General features: G+C 41.0%; 1 protein-coding gene across 2 annotated transcripts in view; it reads right to left on the bottom strand.

Annotated features, from left to right (window-relative positions):
• Positions 1-17,949, bottom strand: part of hs6st3a (heparan sulfate 6-O-sulfotransferase 3a) — a 44,392-nt gene extending 26,443 nt beyond the window's left edge. For both annotated transcript variants that reach the window (XM_081710440.1, XM_035529941.2), the window contains exon 1: positions 17,393-17,949. In XM_081710440.1, coding sequence (XP_081566566.1) covers positions 17,393-17,949 — 557 coding nt within the window. The remainder of the gene's footprint in view (positions 1-17,392) is intronic.
• Positions 17,950-23,938: the final 5,989 nt, after the last annotated feature.

The following is a 23,938-nucleotide window of genomic DNA, read 5'->3' as shown; positions in this document are numbered from 1 at the left end:
ATGTGCAGAACATTTATTAACATTAAACATGTAAGACAAAGGTGGCACTCACATACATTTACAATGAATATGACTATACAATTAACATTAAACAGAAAACACATACATTTTAACACGGAACTATACAAACTAATGTTACAGCTACAAAAATCTCATTGAACACACGTAGCAACAAGACCAACACCGGTGTACACACTGACAGGGGTTTAAATAGACATATAAACATACAACAGCAAACCCTGCACAGGTGTGTGCAATACAGGAGGGTGTGGTTACATAACACATGTGAATCCCCCTGCACGCAGTGGGCCGTACCACATGACTCGTGGGAGGAGGAGCGTTCCATGACAAATGTACAGGAACTTCTTGCAAGAAATGTATGACACGGCAGGCTTCAAAAAGGTAGTATGTCTTATTTTTATTTATCTGCACATAAAAAATCAACCAACAACAAAAAACATGATCAGATGTTTGTTATATTAGAAGCAATGAAAAGTGATATACTGCCAATTTATTTATGCTATTGCACATCAGGTCAAATATGGAGATGTCCAAATACATTCATCACCATCATGAACACTTTATATGCTCTCCTCTCCCAGGTTTGGGACACAGACATTTGAGCCTCTGCACCCTGTTCATGATTAGATGCCACAAATTAGTGGTATCAGTTTACAGTTTACTTCATTAGTAAAAGGATTATGCCTACAAATCCTGTATTATGGGCTCTGGAAAGCAATTCATTTTACAGTAACACACATTAAAGTGAGTTAATTATCCAGCATGTGGGTGATCTGTTAAATTTCCAGGAAAACACTGGAGATACTAGAGAGCTGTTATCACATGAGTGTAAATCAAACCTGACAACAACTCACTGTCTCACTTAATGTTGGGGAACAGTCCATTTATCACAAGCACATAAAATTCTGTTCCTTATTGTTACTATTGTGGTGTCCGTTGTCAGACAGAGGAGGATACCCCCCCCCTTTGAGTCTGGGTTCCTCTCAAGGTTTCTTCCTCATGCTTTAGGGAGTGTTTTCTTGGTGCCCTTGGCTTGCTCACTGCACTATATAAATACATTTGACTTCACTTGAATTCAGCCACCAACAATAGCTCCCCCACAAACCATGAGCCACAAGTTGACCACTGAAACCAGGACTACCTGAATACTGAAATCACATTCTCAGGATAGGACATCACCTGCTAAAGAACAAGATCTATTCAAATGGTGGCATCTTCCCTTGTAAAACGTTAAAAGCAGGAGTGAGTCAGAATGTGGAAGCAAAACATCACTTTGTGCATCATCTTTTTTTAAGATCAGATGTAACTCTGAAGTACACTCACTATAAACTTAATTAGAAACACCTACCCTGTCTGTGTACATAACCCAGAGGTTCTCAATCTAGTATTTGGAGACCTGCAGCCAGACCAGGGTTTTATTCTGTGTTGATCCCAACACAGCTAAGCAGGCTTTGATTCAACTTCAGGTATAAGACAAGATGAAATGGAACAAAAACCTGAATTGGTTGGATGTCTTTGGTTTCAGGACCTGATGCCACTGGTGGTAGCTATCTTCTGGCCACATAATGCTGCCACTGTTGACAATCACGTGTGCCAATAATTCACTTAGAAGTGTTTTTATGTGAATGTGCTGTTATGTCCTCCCGTGTGTCTGTCACCATAACTCTATGTTCCAGCCTCCCAGCCTAGACAGGATCATAACATAATTGGGGGCTTGTCCTTTATTCTTTTTTTATTCTTTGCCCCTTTTGTCTATTTTGGTGTTTTTTCTGTGCTGGTTGGTGGTTTTCTCTTGTGGGTATGGTGGCTGTGTTTGTTGTGTGCAGTTTGGGTTTTGCTAGAGTGTGCTGGCAGCATTTGTGTTAGGATGGTGAGTTTTGATTTGTCTGGTTTTACTCTTTGTCCTTCCCTGGAACAGTTTGACCTGTGTAGAAAGGCAGACCTCATACTACTAGCAGATTTCTTTAATGTTGTGCTGACCCATTCGGCCATGAAACGGGAAATCAAGGAAGTCTTAGAGGCCTGTTTGGTACAAGAGGGAATTTTGCCAGAACGTGGTGGTCTTGTTGGTGTTGTGGGGAACCTGATACAGGGCGTGTCAATGGTGGACACCAGAGACGACTCCGTGGTCATGCAGTTTCCTGATGGTGAACCGATGCTGGCTCTGAAACTAAAGGAAGTGGAGCTGCAAATCAAGAGGCAGGAGCGTGAGACGGAGATTCTAAGGGTGCGGGCCTTACAGCTTGAGGTTGAAAAGGCAGATAAGGAGGCAGCGATCTGGAGGCAGAGCACGTGTCCTATTCCTTGGCCCCAGAAATTCTTCTCCCCTATGCCAGATGGCTCGGATAACGCCAGTACCCCGGTACCAAAAGTACACCTGCCCAGATCGCCCGTTACTCCTCTATCCGCTACACCAGTGGCACATGGATTTGACATCAGCCAGCAAATAAGTTTGGTACCAGCAGATAAGTTTGGCCACTCATGCAAGTTAGTGGGAAAAGCGTAAGAGGTTTGCCCATCATTAACTTTAGAGCAGAGGTTTAACTATGATGTTGTGAAAGCCACAATACTGCGTGCTTATGAGTTGGTTCCTAAGCAGAATTTTCGGCATTTGAGAAAATCCCCCAACCAGAAACATACAGAGTCTGCAAAGGAGAAAACTTGTATATTTGAGAAGTGGTGTAGTGCAAGTAGTGTGAAAACATTCGACCAGCTAAAAGAACTGATTTTACTTGAAGAGTTTTAAAATTGTCTCACAGAAACGGTGGTTGTTTACCTGAATGAGCAGAAAGCGAGTGTGGTGACTTCTGCTGCTATTTTGGTGGATGAATTTGTTCTAACTCACAAAACTGAGTTTGCGCTGCGTACCTATGTGACTACAAATCTGTCTAGTCCTAGTCCCCGCAAAACCCTGAAACCACCATGAGCACCTGTTTCCTCTCCCACAGTGGAAACAAGGGAATATTTTTATTGTCATTAAAAAGGGGACATCATTACATCTTGTCCGGCCCTACAGCGCAAAGCAGCAAGAGCAGCTAAGAAAATAAATGCGGTGAGTGTTCTATCCTGAGATACAATTGAATGTGTAGAACCTGCTTTTGAGCCCTTTATTTTCCAAGGTTCTGTCTCTCTCACTGATGATGATGAGGGACAACTGCCAATCAGGGAATTAAGAGATACTGATGCTGCTGTATTACTGATATTGGGAAGTGTGTTGCCACTGTCAGATGACACATATAGTGGTAATGTGTTGGTGGAGGGCATAGGACTAAGTATTATGAGGCTCCCTGTACATAATCTGTACCTACCCTCAAGTGTGTATTCAGGGCCAGCTAAAGTGGTGGTAAAATCTGAACTACCCAGCCATGGTGTATCATTCATTTTAGGTAATGATATAGCTGGTGGTATGGTGTTCCCTGTGCCCAAGGTAATAGAGAATCCTGTGGAAGTCAGTGAGTCTGCACAAGAGGCATTAGGCACATTTCCTGCTTGTGTTTTGACCCGTGCTCAGACACGGAAACTCGGTGATGTGGTTCCCCTGAAAGGAACATTCACGTGTGATGTGCTATTAGGTGATGATGCACCTGTGTTTGCAGCACCTAAAAAAAAGTTGTGCCCATTGTTCCCGATCCTGAGATCTCAGATAGATGCCAGATCTCATGTCACAAAAGGAGCTAGTTGTGGCTCAGAGAGCTGACAGCACCCTTTTACATTGCTTCACCCTTGCAAATAACCAAGGAGAAAAAGCTATAGGATATACCAGTGAGTATTACCTTGAAAATGAAGTGCTAATGCAGAAGTGGTCTTCGATTGAACCTAGTGAAGAGTGGAACGCAGTGATGCAAATAGTGGTACCAGCTAAATACCGTGCCGATATCTTGTTTTTAGCACATGATCACCCATTGTCAGGTCACCTGGGTGTGCAAAAGATCACACAGCGGATTTTGAGACATTTCTTTTGGCTGTCAATCCAAAAAGACGTAGTGAACTATTGTCAGTCTTGCCATACGTGCCAACTGGTTGGGAAACCAAACCAGGTTATTCCCTCTGCACCTTTGCTTCCAATCCCTGTGGTGGGTGAACCCTTTGAAAAAATTCTCATAGATTGTGTAGGCCCCCTGCCAAAGACACGGGCAAGACATCATTGATTGTTGACTTTAATGTGTACCACCACTTGTTATTTTGCCTGCTGACAGGGCGGAAGAAGTCTCGTCTGTTGGCAAGAGCTGAATTTGTGTAATGATTTGTTATCCTGCCTGAGACTTATTGAAATGCAATTTACTGTTTATTGGTGAAGCCTCCCTCCTTTGTAACTATTTGAGCATTCTTTGTATAGTTGTATACTTGTGATTTTTGCTGGGTGACCCATGGGTTCTGGTGTTAGTTACGTAAAACCCAAAAAGGGGGAAACCCCGAAGAATTGGATGTTCCGGTGTGGTCTGGGCTCACATTGTGAGCCGTACATTGATTGTCTGGCTGGTTGGGCTGAATGTGCTGTGTTTAGACACTATCTAGATACGGGCTCGTTTGAACAGTTTATATTGCTCAGTGCTATGTTTATATATGAGGGATATGGGGACTCTAGCTGGGATTTTCAATATATGAATTGTTGTTTAAAGCACAGGCTTACTGAGGAGGAGCTGATTATGGCATTAAGTCACTGTTGTTTAGCATGGACACCCTCACAAAATCGAATAGTGATGGAGTTCATGTTTATTAGTGGGCCCAGCACACTAACATTTGTAGTTTTTCCTGGTTCTCCATTTAACCTGTTGGGTCACGATTTGATATTTAAAATGAATCTCTCTATACTTCCTGAGCTGGAAGATATCCCTACATCTCTGTGGGCCACCCATAAGAATGATGTGGGGTTTATAGATTGTCCTCCCTGCAAGGTTCGACTCAAGCATGGTACCCCCGTTTACTGTAAACAGTATCTGCCATCCCCTGAAAAAGAAGCAGGTCTGTCACCTATCATTGACTCCCTACTCACCCAAGGCATTATTATTCCCACTGTGTCACCCTTAAATACATCTGAAAATCTGGTGCGTAAACCAGGCGGTAAAGGGTGGAGATTTACACAAAATCACAGGCACATTAATAATACAGTAGTTCCTACAACACCGCTGGTGCCTGATGTGTCTGCCATTTTAACCGCTATACCTTCACACCATCACTACTTTACTACTGTAGATATTTGCTCTGCCTTTTTCCTCTGTACCAGACCACACGGACAGCCAACCACTTTTCGCATTTACATTTCAGGGTAGCAACACATGGTGATGGCTCCCCCCAGGGCTTCCTGGTCTCCCCGGCTGTGTTGTCTGCTGTTATAAGAGACGCATTGGTGTCCTGGGCCCCTGCAGAGGACTGTGTTATTATCAGTTACGCAGACGGCATCCTCTTGTTATCAACAGCGGAGGAGCGGTGCTACCGAAACATCTAGCTTCATGCAGTTTTAAGGTTTCACCATCTAAGCTCCAGTGGTGCAAACCGTCTGTCACTTATCTGGTGTTCCTTCTGTCTGTTGGTGAACGCCGCCTCTCTGATGACTGTCGGGCAATCACGTGACATCCCTCCTGTAACGTGCGGTGGCCCGAGTGCCGCAGGCTGAGGGGCAGGACGCACAGACTCCAACGTCTGGGATGTACATTTATTATCATTTAACATAGAACACTAAAGGCACTCACAAGAATCACACATGATAAATACAAACGAGAAACGATCAACATTAAATATGAATTATAAACACATATACATGTAACAAGAATGAACATAACGTTTAACATCGCCATTGAACATTTACACACCACATTGACACGTTACAGTAACAATGACCAACGACGCTGCATTCCCTGACCTGGGTTTACATACAAACAAACAAGGTGCAGGTGTGTGCAGGCGTGGCCACAAACAAAGGTCCTCCTACTGCACGTGGCTGGCCAAACCATGTGCCTCGCGGGAGGTGAGCATTCTGTGACACCTCCACCCAACACAAAACAAGCCATGCTACCCTTTGAGTAGTCCCCCATGTGCCAGGATGCTTTTGATGCTATTAAAGCATTGTTATGCCATACACCTGTTCTGGCTGTGCCTGACTTCTCGTGTCCCTTTATATTGGAGGTTGATACTAGTGGTGTAGGTGCTGATGCTGTCCTCATACAGGATACCCAAGGCTTAGAACACCGTTTTTTATTTTTCAAAGAAATTTGTAAAACATCAATTAGTGTACAGCACCACAGAAAAAGAGGCACTTGCTTTCTTATGAGCACTGCAACATTTTAAAGTCTATATCGGCTGCAGTTCTCAGCCAATGACGGTATATACTGACCATAATCCCTTAGTGTTTCTTAGCTGTGTGGCAAACACAAACCAGCATCTTATGCGCTGGTCCCTGATCGTACAGGGGTTCAACTTGAATATCCTACACAAAAAAGGTGAGAATGTGATAGCAGATACCCTATTCTGGGCTTATATTTATTTGATGTTTTATAGTGTTGATGTATTTGTTAATGTGGAACTGCTGGGGAGGAGTCCATGCTTAAGGGTGGGGGGGGTTATGTGCACCTGTGTGTCTGTCTTCCCTGTGTTCCAGGTTTTGCCTCTGCCTCGACAGTATCTCCCATCCTGACCCACACCAGGTTTTCCAGTGAGCCGAGCACCATATAAAAGGAAGAGGACTAGACAAAGGGCTCAGCTAAGGACTTGTTGGAGAAGAGATAGTTGTTGATGGTGTTTTCACTTGTTGCTGCTTTTTCAGCTTGTTTTTTTTGGCTTTGTGTGTGACTTTGGATTTGCCCCTTGGTGTATGGTTTGCTTTGTTTGCTGGATAATATGTGTCTCATATCTTGTATATATGTATTGTCCTGTATAGAATTACACAGTGCTGGTAGGGAGTTTCTGCGATTTTGTTTGGGTGTAGGTTTATCTTCGTTTTTAACAGTGTAGTCAGAATAGTTATTGTATATTTCTTTTTGTTAGCTTAGTCAATGACCATTTTTTGTTTCTTGTGTGGTTTTGTTTGTTGTGTTGGCCTTGGTCACTCCTGACACAACTGCACCAGTTTCTTGTCTTTAAACACCAAAACTTTTAAATACACTAGACCTTTGCTGTCAACTATATTGTCTGGTTATTCATTTCATTCCATTACTTATTTATACTGCTGTAACACCCAAACCCTATGGTACAGCCTCCCATCCTAGACAGGGTCGTAACAGTGCGCAAACTCTCTAGTAATTGACTAGACACAGAAACAGTACAATACATTAAGCCACTGTTGGCAAGACTAGCTTTGATGTCCAAAGCTGGTTTAAATGAGTATTGACTAAATTGGCTAATTAAAAATTGGACTTAATTGTTCTCTGATTGTAACAGGCTTTATTTGCAAGAATTGAGAATCGAACACACTGCAAGTATACAGCAAACCTACCCTGCAAAAACTGAATTCAGGGAGGTAGCATTAAGACCAACTGCTATCACAACAATGGAGCAGAGCCAGACAAGTGATGCAGAGCAATGCTTGTTTTTAAATGTATGTTTCCATCATTACCCAAGTTATGCTATGAACGAATGAAATGTCATTAAATGTAAAATCATGAATGTTATGAATTGTTATTATAGCATAGTTGTCTAATTAGCCAAGCCCATCAGTACCGAGTTAGCTAGTTCATTTACACATACTTAGCTAGCTAGCGGTGTAATGTTAAGCGGTGTAATGTGTTACACAGCAGAGATAGTTCAATTTTAACTCGTGTAGGGAGAAACCACCAGAAAGGTTTCAACTCGTCAGTTCTGCCAGTAACTGCTCCCACTGTCACTCGTTCTCGTCATGCTACAAACCTTAGAGCCTCAGCTTATTAGACGCGGGAATTACGTATAACGGCTCAGTAGGTACGAGTCTTTCATGAACTGTATCCTTTGGTGCTAGCTGCTACTAAAGACGCGGCCTACGTAGCAATGATCCTTTAATAGATATCCACGGTGTGTGTGCGCGCGCGTCTTTCTTTCGGTCGCTGTCAAAAACAAAAACAAACAAACAAACAAAAAATATTTCCGGGATATTGCCTCTGTTCGAAATAGCTTACTACATATTTGAATACTGTATACTGCACCCACTATATACTGTATATTGGTCCTCATAGTAGCATGCAGTACACTATCCAGTATGCGACAAATGCAAACCATACTACGAGGTCACGTAAACGTATGAAGGCTCCGCGACCATTGCCTGAGGGGATGCAATACACCACGAAGATATCTCTTGTCGCGTAATGGAATATGTAGCAGAAGTAGTAGGGTGAATTCGGGTAATCTGCGACATTGAGTAATATGGGACACTTAATCTCCAGTGTGTTTATTTCCTGCTCTCATAAAATCCAATCAACAAGACTTCTACTATAGGTTTAGCATGGCTGTCATGTAATTAACATCACATGACTTCATGCAACTGATGTCACAGAAAGGAGCAGGGCATGTGTCAATCAGAAGGAACTGCATGACATGGTCAGTGACAGGATTCTGATAGGATCAATGTTAAGGATATAAATCTGTTTTAAATAGGACAATATTCCTAATTGTTATGTCTGAGATCTATTCAAGTGACAAAATATGTGTTAAAGTATTGAAAATGAGTTTTACTTTTTTTTCCCAAACATTTTTAGTTGTCCCTCATCAAATATGTTTGACACTGTGGGACAACATGCTTTTGGTAAATTGGGACAGTCAATTAAGTTCTTTAAAATTGTGGGAAATTTAAAATGTAGGGACCTGAAGTTGCATATACTTCTGTCACCATGTGCAACAAAGCCTGAAGGCAGCCACCCTACCTAGGACTCAAACCCAGGGCTGACAGGAGGTAAACATGAGCTCTGACCACTGTACTAAAGAGCCAGTGCACACACAACTCCCCTGTGCACACACAACTACCCTGTCCATCAGTTCCAACAGAGCTATGCCTATGCCCCCCATCAGTGGTCCTCGCACTGGGCTACACCATCCCCTCACAGCTCACAGGGAACATGCTCCCAATGGCTTCACCACCATCCCATTCTGTCACCATGTGCAAAAAAGGCTGAAGGCAGCCACCCTAATTATGTGGTTGTTAGCTGGGTCACTACAGTTAGCTAAGCCTTTGTTACAGGTCCCAATCAGTATGCAAATAGTATTTAGTAGGCTATTTTGAACAGCCCTCGTCTACAATTTGCAGGTGTCAGGAAGCCACTATTAAAATGCTGGAGATTCCCAGAACGTCCAGGAGGGTTGGGTGCCTGGTACAATGTTGTAGCTCATGGGTGGTAAACTTCTCCATCAACTTCATTTGATCTCTAATCCTCTAATCCTCTCTACCTATGTGTGGATCTACCTCCACACATCCCAAGAGGAAGGGAACTGAGTGGAGATAAGTCTAGTGATACTAATTTAGCTCATTTTACCAGAAAATGTGTCTATTTGAGAGGGGGTATTGCTTTGATCCATTTTCATTAGATGATAGGGGCACACAATACTTACCCCACTGGGCTCCCATATGCTGAGCTACCAAGAGAAAATGGCTCATCTCTACAGCTCAAAGTGGTGTGTGTGCTTATGTGCATGTGTTTGTGTCTCTGTCTGTCTGTCTGCGTGTGTGTGTGTGTGTGCACACACGCTGCGGTTGCTGTGATGTACAAGAATATCTGCATGCGTCAGCTGTATTTGGCATAACAACCTTAATTTTTCCTGTGGGGAGAGTTTACTAAGCCTCTGCTACTGGAACAGAGGCAAGTCAAATTGAAAATGAAATGACTTCTGAGAGAGAGAGAGCTAAATGGGTTGTTTGTAATAGACACAGAAGACCACCAATGGGCATTAAATGAAACATTACAGAAACTTGTTTTACACAGTATTTTACAAAGTATCATGCTGTGACAGATTAGCTGTTCATGTGTGATATGGTAGCTGGTGTCACTGTCATGCTGTGACAGATTAGCTGTTCATGGTAATTCAAGGGTCCCAAGGTTAACAAACTGATTCAGTGCAAATTACACTTGCACCTTGTTTGTTTTAATGTTGTTTCGGTTGTATTGTGCTCCACATCATTTGTCACTGCAGGTGTTCAAGCTTAGCTGACAGGGTGAGCTTTTATGCAAACACACACACACACACACACACACACACACACACACACACACACACACACAAAATGAAAATACTGATATCTTAAATAATATCTCAAATCCAAACCACTGGAGTTTAAAGGACAACATGATGAAAAGTCAGCCAAAAAAAAAAATAAATAAAAATCACTGAATGAAAACTGAATGTGAATACTTCTGAATAATAATTCTTCAATATCAAAGTTAGAAACGCAAGGCAAGAGGTGGTAAATATGTCTAGTTCCTACATGTGTTTGGTTTTCCAAGGTTTTTATGTGATCATGCAGTATAAAATATGATGGCTAGATTGATCTATGAAGATGAAGAAAACAGCATCACAGCACACTCCACACACACAATGGCCTACACACAAACACCTTAACACAGACACACACACACACGCATGCGCACAAACACATGCCTGAAATGCACACAGAATACTCCATACAAACACTGTCCTGGTATGCACAATACTCTTAAAAACAGACAGTCCCTTACACACACATTGACAACCCCAACGCACACAAAAATACCATTACACACTCAAATACTCACACAGAGACACACACACTGACTGAGAAAAAGAGGCTTGCTAGTGAGGAAGTAACTTTTCAGCGGTTGGCACATACTATAAAAATACACATACTATTCTGCACAAAGACACTGGTGTTCAGTTTTATTCTGGCCCACTTTAATCTGGCAGACTGCAAAAGAATTAAATGGAGGCAAAATCTCTTTTCAATGCAAATGGCTTTGAGTGGACTAACTGACAGTTTGGACAGCTGAAACCACACACTCTCACCTGTTATGTGTGACACATGGAAGTCTTGCTATCAAGGAGAGATATCTTCACTGGCTCAGAGTCATAAAAAGCTGATTTATGCCTCACAGTACATGGATTCTTTTGCTTTTCATTTTTCATGTTTACATGATTTAATTGTCATGTGGTTAGATTTTAATTGACTTTCTTTCCTGAAATCTTTTGTGTTGCACGAGAAAAAAAAAGATTTATAACAGCAGGTCAGAAGGAAAACAAATGGACCCACAGCCACCGCAACTTAAGAAGAATATGTAAGAGGGGTTAGAAAATGGAAAAACAGTGTATATGGTCTAGTGTCTATTAGGAGTCCATTATATGTGATGTGTTAAATCTCATGAGTGGAGGAAGACAGGCAGGGATAAGGAAAAAGAGAACAGGCCATGTACAAAGATGTAGTCTTTCCTTGTATGTCTTCTAGCTTTTTGAGCTGAGGAGAAGAGTCAGCTCTCTCTCTCTCTCTCTCTCTCTCTCTCTCTCTCTCTGTGTGTGTTAATTTATACTGCACACATATCAGTTTCATTGCAGCCTGTACAGTGTTCCTCACTGCTGAGCCTAGACCTTAGAGTAAGCTATTCTAGGAAACATATGGAAACCCTGGAGAATAGGGCCTGGATGTAGTGGAAAATGAGTAAATTTCATCTAGGATATGTGTCCATGAGAGAGGGAAAGAGCAGGAGAGAGAAAGAACTATGTGCATATGTCTGTGTATACCTATGAAAGTGTGTTTTCCGCAGTAGTGTACATGCATAAATTTCAACAACATGCTTGGAAACTGGCTAACAGTTAAGTTCCATATAAGTGGCAAACTCCCATGGCACTTGGACCAGAGTGAATCCATCTATGAATCTCAGGCACTGGCAATCTCTCTCTTGCTTTTAACTTCTGCATTAGCTCTTAGGTTGATTGATGGCTTCCCTCCAATCAGTTGGAAAGTAGGCATTTATAGATTGTTGTGATTTGGTTAAAATAGTGCTATGCTATTGAACCAAATTAATTTTTCTTTTACAGGGGACCAAGGGACAACGCAATCAATGCACACTACAAATGCGCAACACAAAGTAACAAAAAACAATTGTGCAACCTTGGTTCAATACACAACAATTACTCCATTGCAGCAATGATGTCTGCTAACCTAGATAACAATAACCACAGTCTTGTAGCAGGAATAAGTCTCTTTCACACTTTTTTCTTTTTTTCTTTTCTTCATACATATCATACATCGTACACCTTTCAGGATGTTTTATAACTCTTTCTGGGTTACACTTGGCAGGTAGTGAAGTCAGATTACTAGTGGAACCCTGAATGGCAGGACCCACCCTCTCAGAATTACTGCTGGTTCCAGTGTTGTCATTGACACTGGCAGGTTCTTCAGTGCTGTCATCACTGTCCGGTCCAAGATGATCAAACTCAGATTCCCTTGGAATGGGTTGTTTGTGCATTTTGGAGTTTGGAGTTTGTGGTTTTTCCTAGTTTAGCTGCATCCACCAGCTGCATGACATGTTTATGCCAGACCACATGATGGTGTAGGTCAAGGGTCTATCCCATGAAGAATTGTGCCTGACTGCCATTTTTGGGTGTTGATCTCTAGCCAATACATTCTGTCCCACATGGTAGGTGTGAAGGTGTCATCTATAATGCAGATTGGAGTCACTTTTTGCTGAACGTGCCTATATGTCAGACTTCAAGTCCAGCCATGATCTGGACCTCCAAGGAAGAGCATGGCTGGCGTTGGACCAGGAATGGCATGTGGGCTGTTCCTAAAGTTTCATTGTTTCTCATGGCTCTGATTGAGTGTTTGACAGTCAGGATAAACTGTTCAACCTGTCCATTTGAAGCAGGATGTTATGGCACTGTAGTTGTGTTTAATGCCATTTCTTCTGACAAAACATTTGAACTAACTGACTGTAAGTTCTGGGATTCCTCTACATGAGCATAAACTCTGCAAGAGTAATGGTGGTGTTAGTGGTTGCTGTTTTTGTACAGACTTCAGGCCATTTTGAGTGTGCACCCACCACAATGAAGTACGTTATCCAGAAAGGGGCCTGCACAATCAATATGGATATGTCGCCATGTCATTGAAGGCCACTCCCACTCGTGAAAGGGGGCTAGTGATGGGGACTTTTGCTGACCATCCGAGCAGGACTTGATCACTTCTAGTTGACGACTAATATGGGGCCACCACATAGAACTATAGGCCAGACTCTTCATTTTCACCTCTCCAAAGTGCCCTTCATGCAGCACATCAGGCGCCCTAGAGTGAAAATTTGGAGGTATCACAGCTTTTGTTTCCCAATAGTACACAACCCTGGAGTACAGAAACCTAGTCATGGTGAGTGGAATTGCCCTTGGTTTCCAAACTTCACCGTTAAGTCATATACTCTAGACAGAGTAGGATTACAAGTTGTCTTCTGCTTGATTTCATTATGTGTAACAGGCTTTGGATCCATTTGAGCCATATGGAACAAGTCAACTGGTACATCTGAGTCCTTTGGAGATGGAGAATCTACAGGCAGCCAGGAAAGGCTGTCAAAATTCCCATGTTGTTATGTTCCCTTCCCAAATCATTGTTGTCTGTGCACACAAGAATAGGGTCCATCTCTTTAGGGATGGCTGCTGACATTGCTGGAACAACCTTCCTTGGCTTAAAAATGAACAACTGGTGCTGATGTGGGATTAAAGTAAAATGTTTCTGGTACAAATACTGATTGAATTTCTTGACCCCATCATACCAGACCCAAGGCGACAGATTTGGTTTGAGTTGTAGATCTGGAAGCAAAGGTGATGAGATGCTCTTCCCCATGAGCACATTCATGGGATAACACTCCCCCAATTTTATATGGTGATGCATTTTATGTAGCCTTGAGAGAGGTCACAGTGCATAAGCACACTGTCAGATGTCACCAAGAGATTAGACTCTTGGAAAGCACCTTTACACTCTTTGGACCAGTGCCAATTGCTTATCTTTTGGAGCAAACAATTTAAGGGGTCCAGACAAGATGAGCGTGTCATGGCTTAGCTCCCTCCTCCTTGTCTTCTCCCCATGTACATGTGTTGGTGTTTGTCATGTGTGTGTGTGTGTGTTTGTGTGTCTACATGCTCATTGTTGTTAGTCAGTTGCATGCTTCTCCCTTGTTAAAGTTATTAATGTGTATATTTAAGTCTTTGTGTATTAGTCAGTCCTTGTCTGTGTTTGACCCTATGTTTCACGTGAATCTCCAGTGTATTATGTGTTGCTGCCACTCACTGTGTTACAAGTTTATTGTTTGTCTTGCTACACGTAGCATTGTTCTTCGTGTTGTAGATTTATTTTTATTTTCTGACAATAAATGACTTTTATTTAAATAACAGCTCGCCTCTGCATCCTGCCTCATCTTTATGCTGACCAAGTTTGTCAATTTTACATTGGAGTGTGATGGGAGAAGTCTGATGAGTCATGTGTCCTGAAACCAAATATGTATATGCAGGGAAACATGAATATGAACTATAGGTAGGCTGAAACCTCCTCACTAGTTTAGCAGTGATGAAATTTCCAGTGGCTCTGGAGTCCATCAGAGCTAGAATGACAGTACATGATCCATTGTGGAGAATGTTGGTCTCAAGGAGAAAAGGGCGAGAGACGAGAGAAAAGTACTCATCACAGTGGTGTTGGAAGAAACCTTGGCATGCCCTTTGGATAAAGCAGCTTTACACCACTTGGGTAGAACAGGACACTCACTGAGCAGATGGCCAGCATCTTGGCAGTAGAAGGCCAAAGTTATAGCTTTCTCTGTCTCTCAGTGGCTGTCAGATGGACATCTTGCATCGCCTCTGCGTAATCTGAGTGCTGAGCACACAGAGAAGGCAGACAAGCATAAGATGTATAGCATGCAGATCCCTTTCTTTCATGAAGAAGGTTGTCCAACTGGATAGAGTATAAATTAGTTATTCTAGAAACTTAGAGTCATCTTGACAAGTGAGCTCAGTAACTAACTCACAGCATAAGACTTGACAATAAACAATTATGACAGTGGCATCATTCAAGCCACTACTAGCTTCCAAAGTGCAGAAGTCCAATGTATAGTCCACCGCTGAGCAAGAACCTTGTTTCAACACAATAAAAAGTTCAACACTGGTCTTACTCTCAAAGGGATGACAGCTCTGAACTTGGCAGTAAAGCATTCATAGTCTCTAGTATGCTCCTCACCCTGTCTCCACACTGCTTTTGCCTACACCAATCCCCTCCTGTTCAACTGAGGAACAATTAATGCAATGTGTGTGGCATCAGTGCAAGGTAGTTGGTGGGTGAAATATAATGAGCACTGTAGCAAAACTCTTACAGGTATACAGATATGGGCTTTCAAAAACATCCAAACATACATCCAAAACATTCAAATATCCAAACAATGAACAGCCAAGACAAAGGGCACCAGACAAGGTTTAAATACATGAACTTAAGACTAGAACAAGGAACAGTTGAAAGTGATGACAGGTATGGAAAACCAAACGAGGGGTAAGGAATGAAACCAAAACACACAAGACAGGGAAATCATGGAACATGGAAGTTGGGAGGGACTAACCATGACACTAGACATAAGTTCAAAAGAAGAATGCAGAAATAAACAGAAACTAAAACAGCTTAGCATCGCTAGACAAGCCTGAGCGAAACTGTAAAAGACAAAACACAAGGGTCTAAATACCAAGGGCTATCAGAGGAAACAATACACAGGCATATTCAATAGACAGGGGACAGTGAAAGAGGATTATGGGGAATTATGGAGACTGTATGGTGGTACACTGGGAGGGACAGATGTTACATCAGCTTTGAAAAGAGTCAATAAAGAGCTGTCAATAATATCCAGTTAACTTTACTGTGACAAGTTGTGAATTTCAAGGTTAATCCTTGTACCCACTTGCACTTATATATACACAAACCATCCAGAGATATAAGTAAATGAAAGAAGGTTAGATAATATTACATTTTTGATTATGATCAAGTTTTGTATTTCAATTCCCATTTAACAACAGAATGATATCGTACGTCAAAACCTTAGTCAGAACCAGTGTAACCTATATCCTGCCTCTTTGACACAAAGACCTGCTCATTTCTAACACAAACTACACTGTCAATGAGCATAACTAAATTCGAATACACTGAGAATCTTGACTTATTCATGCATATGTGTAGCATCATCCTAAATAAACTTCTGTTTATTATTATTTGATGTATCGGATTATCTGATGATATGCATACAGAATCCAACAGCTATGCTAATAAAAATATTTTGAAAAGGCTGCCCTCCTTCACACAGTGCCAACAGTTCCCCACTTATTTCCAAATGTACTGGACTCCTGCACTCATATGGTATGTGAGCATCTCTACTAATATATGGTGTCACTCTAACAATAGCAGTGCAATACCCAAGGATTCTAGAGAAACAGGAAATTTCAGACAGAGGACCTTCATCATCTGTGCAAGCAAAGTGCTTCTGAAGTTCTAGTAGGTGAAGCCAGTTTATGTTAGAAAAAGCAGACATTTAAATCATAACATGCATTCCATACAATTCTGTAAGGTTCTAAAGGTCTGACAAATTCTTTTTCCTTTGAATTCCCTAAAGTCCATTGCTGCCACAGCAACAACAGGCAATACAAACAGATATGTCATTAATGCAATGACCATTAGCATTACAATGCCTTGCCACTGTAAACAACAAATCCTTCATTATGATGGTCTGAAGATGTTCAACTGGAAAAAATTATTTTATGCAGCCGACCAACGTACTTGCTGTCATAAGTAGAAGTGTGACAAAGAGGTGTATGTCTCATAAGCTCTTTTAAAAGTGGTAATTTATCTTCAGTGGGATGAGGTCACTTTAGTAGAAGATTGAAAATATGTGCTTGCACCAACAGTGGAAACCCTTTGGGAATATGAAAGAGCAAGATGGTGGTGGTGAAAGGGGTGGAGTGGGATGGGAGAGCAGAGTCACTGTCACTATTCATATGACTACACTACAGATGTACAGTGCAGTGAGTGTGTGTGTGTGTATGCATGTGGCAGTTTCAGGAAATTCTAAATATGACTTGCAGTTATCACTCAATAAATAATTCTATAATACTTGAAGTAATCACAGCAATCCTGAAAACTTGAGCCGCATAATTTAGTTTCACAATCACTTTCTTCAAGGTGTTCCAAAATGTGTTTTCATGTAGCTCCTGTTAAAGATCACTTAAAATAAAAGAGTATTATTCAGTTGCCTCATATTCCCTCGTTCACTCATTCAAATACTCCAGCAATCAGCATCTATCGGGGTGTACTAGATGTTCTACAGAAAGAATACCTTTAGTCATTTTGGCAACTGGTTCAGTAGGAACACAGGGCTAATACTGGGTTCCTTGATGACAAACGTTCACATGTAACCGAGTAAACTGTGGCATCTGCACTTACCTTTGGCTAAGTGGCGCATCTTTTCTTTGTTTTTTGTTCATGATAGCCGGTACACAATTGGTCAGTTCCGTCCAGTCTGCGTGCAAACCACAACTCCAGCCAGTTGAGAAGCGAGAGAATAGCCATGACTCCGCTTTACCTGGCCGATGACAGGTACATTTTTTCTGTCCAGCTTTACAGTCGCATGGGCGCTCGAGTTTAATGTTTCTTACCAGGTGTCTCCCAAATGTAGTTCCCCCGGTCTTCTGAATGTGAAGGAACACTATCACGTCGTTCCCTTTGATGTCAAAATCCACGTGGCGTTCGAGATCCTCGAGAGTAAAGTTGAATTTCGACTGGAATGTTATTGAACCATCCTCGTCAGTATCTTGAGCTTCTATGTCGATATCAAACCTAGGTGAATATTTGGACAGCAAAAAACCCAAACCTATCGAGCTCTGTCCAGTCCGGAATCGGCAAGAAGTACTGCCTGCTGGACAGATATACTGATAGCCGATCATCACAAATAAAACGGCCAGAACAGGAATAAAAAATAGTTTATTGGATTTGTCATCCATTGTAAAAATCAAATAGACGACTATGCCATTTGCGATTCTTAGTTCATTGTAATAGTCGCCGTGGAGGATTACGTTGACAGCTCTCCATCTCGACGTCTCGCTGTTGGTCGTCGTTAAAATGATTACATTCAAAGACTTACGGTACGCTCTTCATTAGACAACGCTGAACAAGTTTGGGTATACATGCTTACACTGTTGCCGAAAAAGCTAATCGCAAATTCTACTGTCAGTATGTTATATAAAAAAATATTACAACAGATTGAAGACTGCATATGAAAGAGTCTTAATTATAATTATCTAACAGTAACTCTAACTTTGAAATTACTTCTTCCAAAGGACAAGACTGAAGACGCTTTAAAACGAACACGCGTTCTCACTCTCTGGCGTCCATATACGAAAACCCGTTTTTAACAGACATTTCAATCGTCCAGTCCTTTCTCCATTTAGTTAATGTTCCCTTTCGAATTTGGAACTTAGTGATGGAAAACCTTCAAAGCCGGCAAGGATAACCAAGTAGTCTCCGGCAGCGTCTATCCCTCGGCGATGGAGCATGGGTTCCAAATTAAGCAATAAACACCAAAACAACGAATAGGCTGCTAAAAATTGCATACGCAGTTTATCAGATCGTGTTTCTTTGTGAATTATTTCCTTACCCTTAAACGCCCTATTTGAGCGTTTGCGGGGAGGGCAAAGTTAAAAATGTTCATGTATACTTCATCTGCAGAAAAGCAGACGGAAATTGGAAGCAAACGAAGCGCGAACCAGAAGCAACTACCCAATCACAATAGAGATACATAGAAATGTGGACCAATGCAAAAACTGAAATCGACCTGCTACAGCCAATACCAGTTCAATGCAGAGTAACCCACCTGATATAACAAAATAGTTATGAACGGTTACTATTACCTGTGTATTTTACTTTGCACTTAATGACGTGATAAAGTCAAGTAGGTCTAATATGTCAAAAAACAGTGTAGAATTTGTATTACTAAAGGACTAACGTAGGCTATTTTATTCTTAGTCTTAACGTAATATAAATATTAAGCGTACGTTCTACTTGGCCAGTTGATGCCTGCTTTTGAATCTTCAGTTATTATGATATTTTAAGAAAAACGTATTTTATGCGAGTTAAGTGGATTATCACGCCACAGTACAAAACCACTCTGGTGTTTAGTGCCCAGATATTTTTATGCTAGTTTACCTGTAAACCCATTGACGAAAACCCAAGTGTATGCCACAGTACACTTTCACTTTGGAGATATTCATAGTGATTCATAGTGATATATTTTTCAAGTGATGTACATAATGTACATTCTCAGCACTTTATCTGATCATTATGCATTTTGAAAATAATTTAACCACAATACACTAAAAAGGGCGATTTTTCAGCACCAAGGACAGTTCACAACAACAAGCTTTTTATCATCGTCTTTACGTTGTACACTTTGAGAGTAATACTAATGCGAGTAAGGCCTGTAAATGGTCATATTTCAGGTTCTTTGAAATGAGTAGTATCTTAAGCAGAAAACAAGCCGTTATCCCCAGTAGTTGCGTTATCACAGTGTAATGCATTGTAGTAGTGCATTGTAGTATAATGCATTGTAGTAGCAACAACGCAATTTGTCTCATTCCAATCATACATGTAAACAGATCTACCTAAGTTGTCTCCGTTCCATTTTCTTTTCTTTCCCTGCACATCAACCGTCTGTTACAGCCTATATGCAAGGGGAAAATACCGTTCTTCCATTCCCCCGATTTATGACGTTTTTGCATAAATTGATAAGCGCACGAGTGAGGTTATTTCCTCACAGCTAGGTTGTTTCGGAAAAAGATGGATAACAAAAGTTTCGCCATTTCGCCCACGGACGCATCCCACCTCAAACCCGTAAACAAAGGCAGGCGGCGGTAAAGCTTCAATCCATTAAATGCCCTTCGTCTCCTCACATCCGCAGCAGAATGAAAATCAGAGCAAAATGTGAGCGACCTACATGCTGTTATTTGAAGGAGTCTATATAACACAAGACATTCTAAAACCATTCCTTCAAATTCTCGAGTAAAATAATAACGTTTCTCTAAAGCAGGCTATACGAAAGGAAAGAGATATACTTCAAATACTCGATTTCTGATTAAATCTGACATACACAGGAAAATCTCACACAAATGGATTATTTTTAAAAATCAAATGTAAGATTTGTATGACCCACTTAAATTTAATGAAATTTAATTTAGTGGTATTCTATTCTACAAAATGAATTCCGCTACCCTATGTGTTGTGAATGTGTCTACTTCTCTGTTGAAATCACATCAACACATTCATAATTATAGCTCCCCAGGTGACAGATTTAAAAGACAGAAATGCATTGCAATATGCAGTGAGAGACACTCATGACAGCCTAATGATGAGCTGACTCTAAGGCTTTGCCTGTAGATATTGAAACACCTATCTTTAGAAACCAGCACCTACATAACAGTCACTCTTCTGTTGCTGTTAATTGGACTGTTTCTTATTGACAGCAAAGCAAGTAATAAAAAGAGTAAATAAATATGTGACATCATATGCCATGCCATGTGCCATGACACGATAAATGCAATCATCCTTTTTGGAACAGTATATGAGACAGCAAAGCAGGTGTTCAGCTATGAAACCATATATGAGATGATGACTTTGTGAGGTAGGACTTCATGTGATAGAAAAAGCAAACTGAGGCACTTTAAAGAAAGGATATCCCTAAATCTCTCTCCCTTTCTCGCTGTGTGTGTGTGTGTGTGTGTGTGTGTGTGTGTGTGTGTATGTGTGTATGTGTGTGTGACAGGGAGAGAAAATAGAAGTGGGGGAGTGCTCAGACAACTTTAGCAATTACAGTGAAGTCACCACTGCTGAATTAACTTCCACACAGTTAAACAAAAATTCACATTAATTTCAACTTCAGAGCAGCAATTTCTGTCTTTCATTTCATTCTTTCTCTATGCCCTACTCATTCCCTAAGCAAGGAGTACACTAGCGATGCAGTGCTGTTGTCTTCAGTGACTATAACTGAGAACTCTGAGCTCTCAAAAATAAAAACTAAATAAAACTGAGCAAAGATTTCTATGAGTTTCATACAAATGAAAATTCAGTAAAAAGCTAAAAAGCCTAAATGATCCCATTCCCTCCCAGCCCTAACAATAAGCATTCAGCCCCTGAACCTCTTTAGGCTTGTGAAGCAAAGTCTCTTTTTGCTGAGATGATGTATATTAAGTGTGGGTGTTTGACCAAAGGCCTACATGTCTCCGCAGAGAGATCTAAGGAGAACATAAGGGACACTGAATCACTGAGCAAAGCTTTCTGCACAGAAAACTTTAGCTATATTTGGCTTTTTTGGCAAACTGCATTGCCAGGAGAAAATTTAGAAAAGACCTTAAGCCTTGTAATAATTAAACTCATTTTGGAAAGGGCCTTTTGTTGTGGTAAAAGTCCTAATGTTTGGAGTGAAAAGAATAAAGATGAGACTCTATGAAGAAGGCTGGACGTTCTGGTCTTCTCCATAAGTATAGTGGTAGCCAGCCACCCTGCAGACATTTGGAAGTCTGTAAGGAATCCTTACCAGAGGAATCCTTAGCATTGGCCTATATCCTGCTCTCCTGCACCTTTGCACCTGCACAGTCTTGAGGGAAAGAAAGAGAGGAAGTAAGAAAGAGAAAAGAGAAAGAAAGATAGAAAGATAGACAGAAAGAAAGAGAGAGAGGTAGTGTAGGTTGGACAGAGAAGTTAGACAGGGTGTCAAAGGCAGAGAATACTGCATATCATCATTTCATCTTATATTCTGTCCTCTTACACATAACACCTAAATACACAAATACAGTTACAACCTGAATTACAATTACAACCTGAATTACCTCTCCTATTTTTCTCCTTTCCTATCTGTATTGTTTGTTTTTAGGCAAATGTTCTGTTTTGTAACCATGCCCATATCCAAGTTCAAATTAATATAGAAAACATTTGGAGCTAAGAAAGTCACTGAGAATCCTATGATTCAGGAATAAAAATATTTAAAAGCATTCCATCTCTAACAGCATTAAAATTTGATTTTATGATTATTTTTCTCAATATTATATGCAGTATTCATGCAGATTTAAGATTAACAGCTGAAGCTACAGTGTGCAATAATGCTTTCCACAAACAGCATGAGGGTCAGTAGCCAGTGGGCTGATGGCAATGTGAGCCTTTCAGTGCAATGTCTCATCATGCGCTGTTTGCTTACAGCCCAGTAATGTGCCATGATGCACCTTGACTGCCAGTGGTTTTTATAGAGCCATCCACTGAGACAGCACTATGAGGAATGGCCCTCCGAAGACAACTGAGTCAGCGCCTCTCACAGTCACAGATATATATACAACCCAGAGGAGGCAGCCAGGGATTATGGGAAAATTGAATTTAGGGTTCCCCCCGACCTCTTCCTCCAAATACACACACACACACACACACACACACACACACACACACACACACACACACACACACACACACACAGGCTTACTTTCTGATTACCATCTTGCAAGGAAGAGGAGAGGTGAGGAGGATGATGGAAATGGCTGTGGTATGTGGTGATTGCTGACACAGACATAACCCAGTGAGACTGGAAATGAGCAATAAGTCAGAGTATGTTTGACAAACTGAGTTTATATAAGTCATCTATAAACAGTGAAATACAAAATTCCATATAATTTAATGAAACTGTGCTGTCTCACTAACTGTAAAACCACAATTTCTAATGTATCACATATATGTAGTATTAGTACACTGTCATAATATTATCCAGTTAAATATTAATTATATGTAGATGATGGTAGATTTTTTTCTACTAGTCTCTCATTCACACTGTACATTATTATGTTATTGCTTTCTAGTTCTTGCTCAAGAAAACAGTTCAATTCAGTGGCTGACAAACATGTTGAATGACATCTGGAATGAGCTGTGCACTTTGTAGACTTGTTTCTCTACAAATGAGCATTAAAAGGTGATAGACAGCTGTAGGTGGATTTGTCAGACAATAGGTGGGACTTAAAGATATGAAATTCAAGTCCATATACCAGTTCCCTGAATTACATTTACATTTATGGTGATTGGCAGATGCTCTTATCCAGAATGATTTACAAAAGTGCTTTGTCATTTACTTATAGAATGTATCCTAGTCAGTACAGCAGGTTAGCGTTCAAGATACCATTGAACTAAAATACTGATGCCTAGAAGTGCAAAACACATATAAGCTCTATCTCAGACAATGATAAAAGTGCAATAAACAATATCCTACAATAAGTACTAGAGTTTCAGTTACTCAATACAGGTGCAGGATCAATGGTCAATTAAAGATTCTACAAATAGGTTGGTCTTCAGTCTGTGTTTGAAGACTGCAAGGGACTCTTCTGTCCAGTCACCCAGAGGAAGTTTGTTCCAACATCTGGGAGTCAGGACAGAGAATAATCTTGATGCTTGTCGTCCCTGAGACTTGAAGCATGGTGTTTCAATCCAAGCTGTACTTGAGGTACAAAGTACTAGAGGTACCGATTGGGCTTTGACCATTGACATCATGTATGGTCTTATAGTGCATACTAAGTATAGTATGAACTCATAGTGTATAATTCAACCCTGGAAATGACATATAAAATTTCAATATTTTGACACAGACTGTGTGTCAAGTCGTCTACCTTTGTACATACAGTATAGTGCACTGTATGCATACATTACAATACGTTATAATCCATACATTACAATACATTACACCATACCTTATGTGAAGGATGTTGGCACTGAATTGTTAATGCATAGCTGTTCCTGGCCTTATCCCAGTCTCAAAGAGCCCTTGGAGCCACCTCCCAGGTTTGCAGTTTGCAGTGCCAACTTTCTGCCACCACTGGTTTCAACATGAGCCAGCTCCCTCCTTCACCCATACTTGTCATGTCATGGCAGGCCAGGCTGAAATGACAGAGAGCCACACCTCTACAGTGAAAA

This window comes from Electrophorus electricus, chromosome 3 (assembly GCF_041902795.1).
Source record: "Electrophorus electricus isolate QZ-2024a chromosome 3, ASM4190279v1, whole genome shotgun sequence".
NCBI classification, from domain to species: domain Eukaryota; kingdom Metazoa; phylum Chordata; class Actinopteri; order Gymnotiformes; family Gymnotidae; genus Electrophorus; species Electrophorus electricus.
The sequence above is the reverse complement of the archived record's forward strand: the minus strand, read 5'-3'. Positions and strand labels throughout refer to the sequence as shown.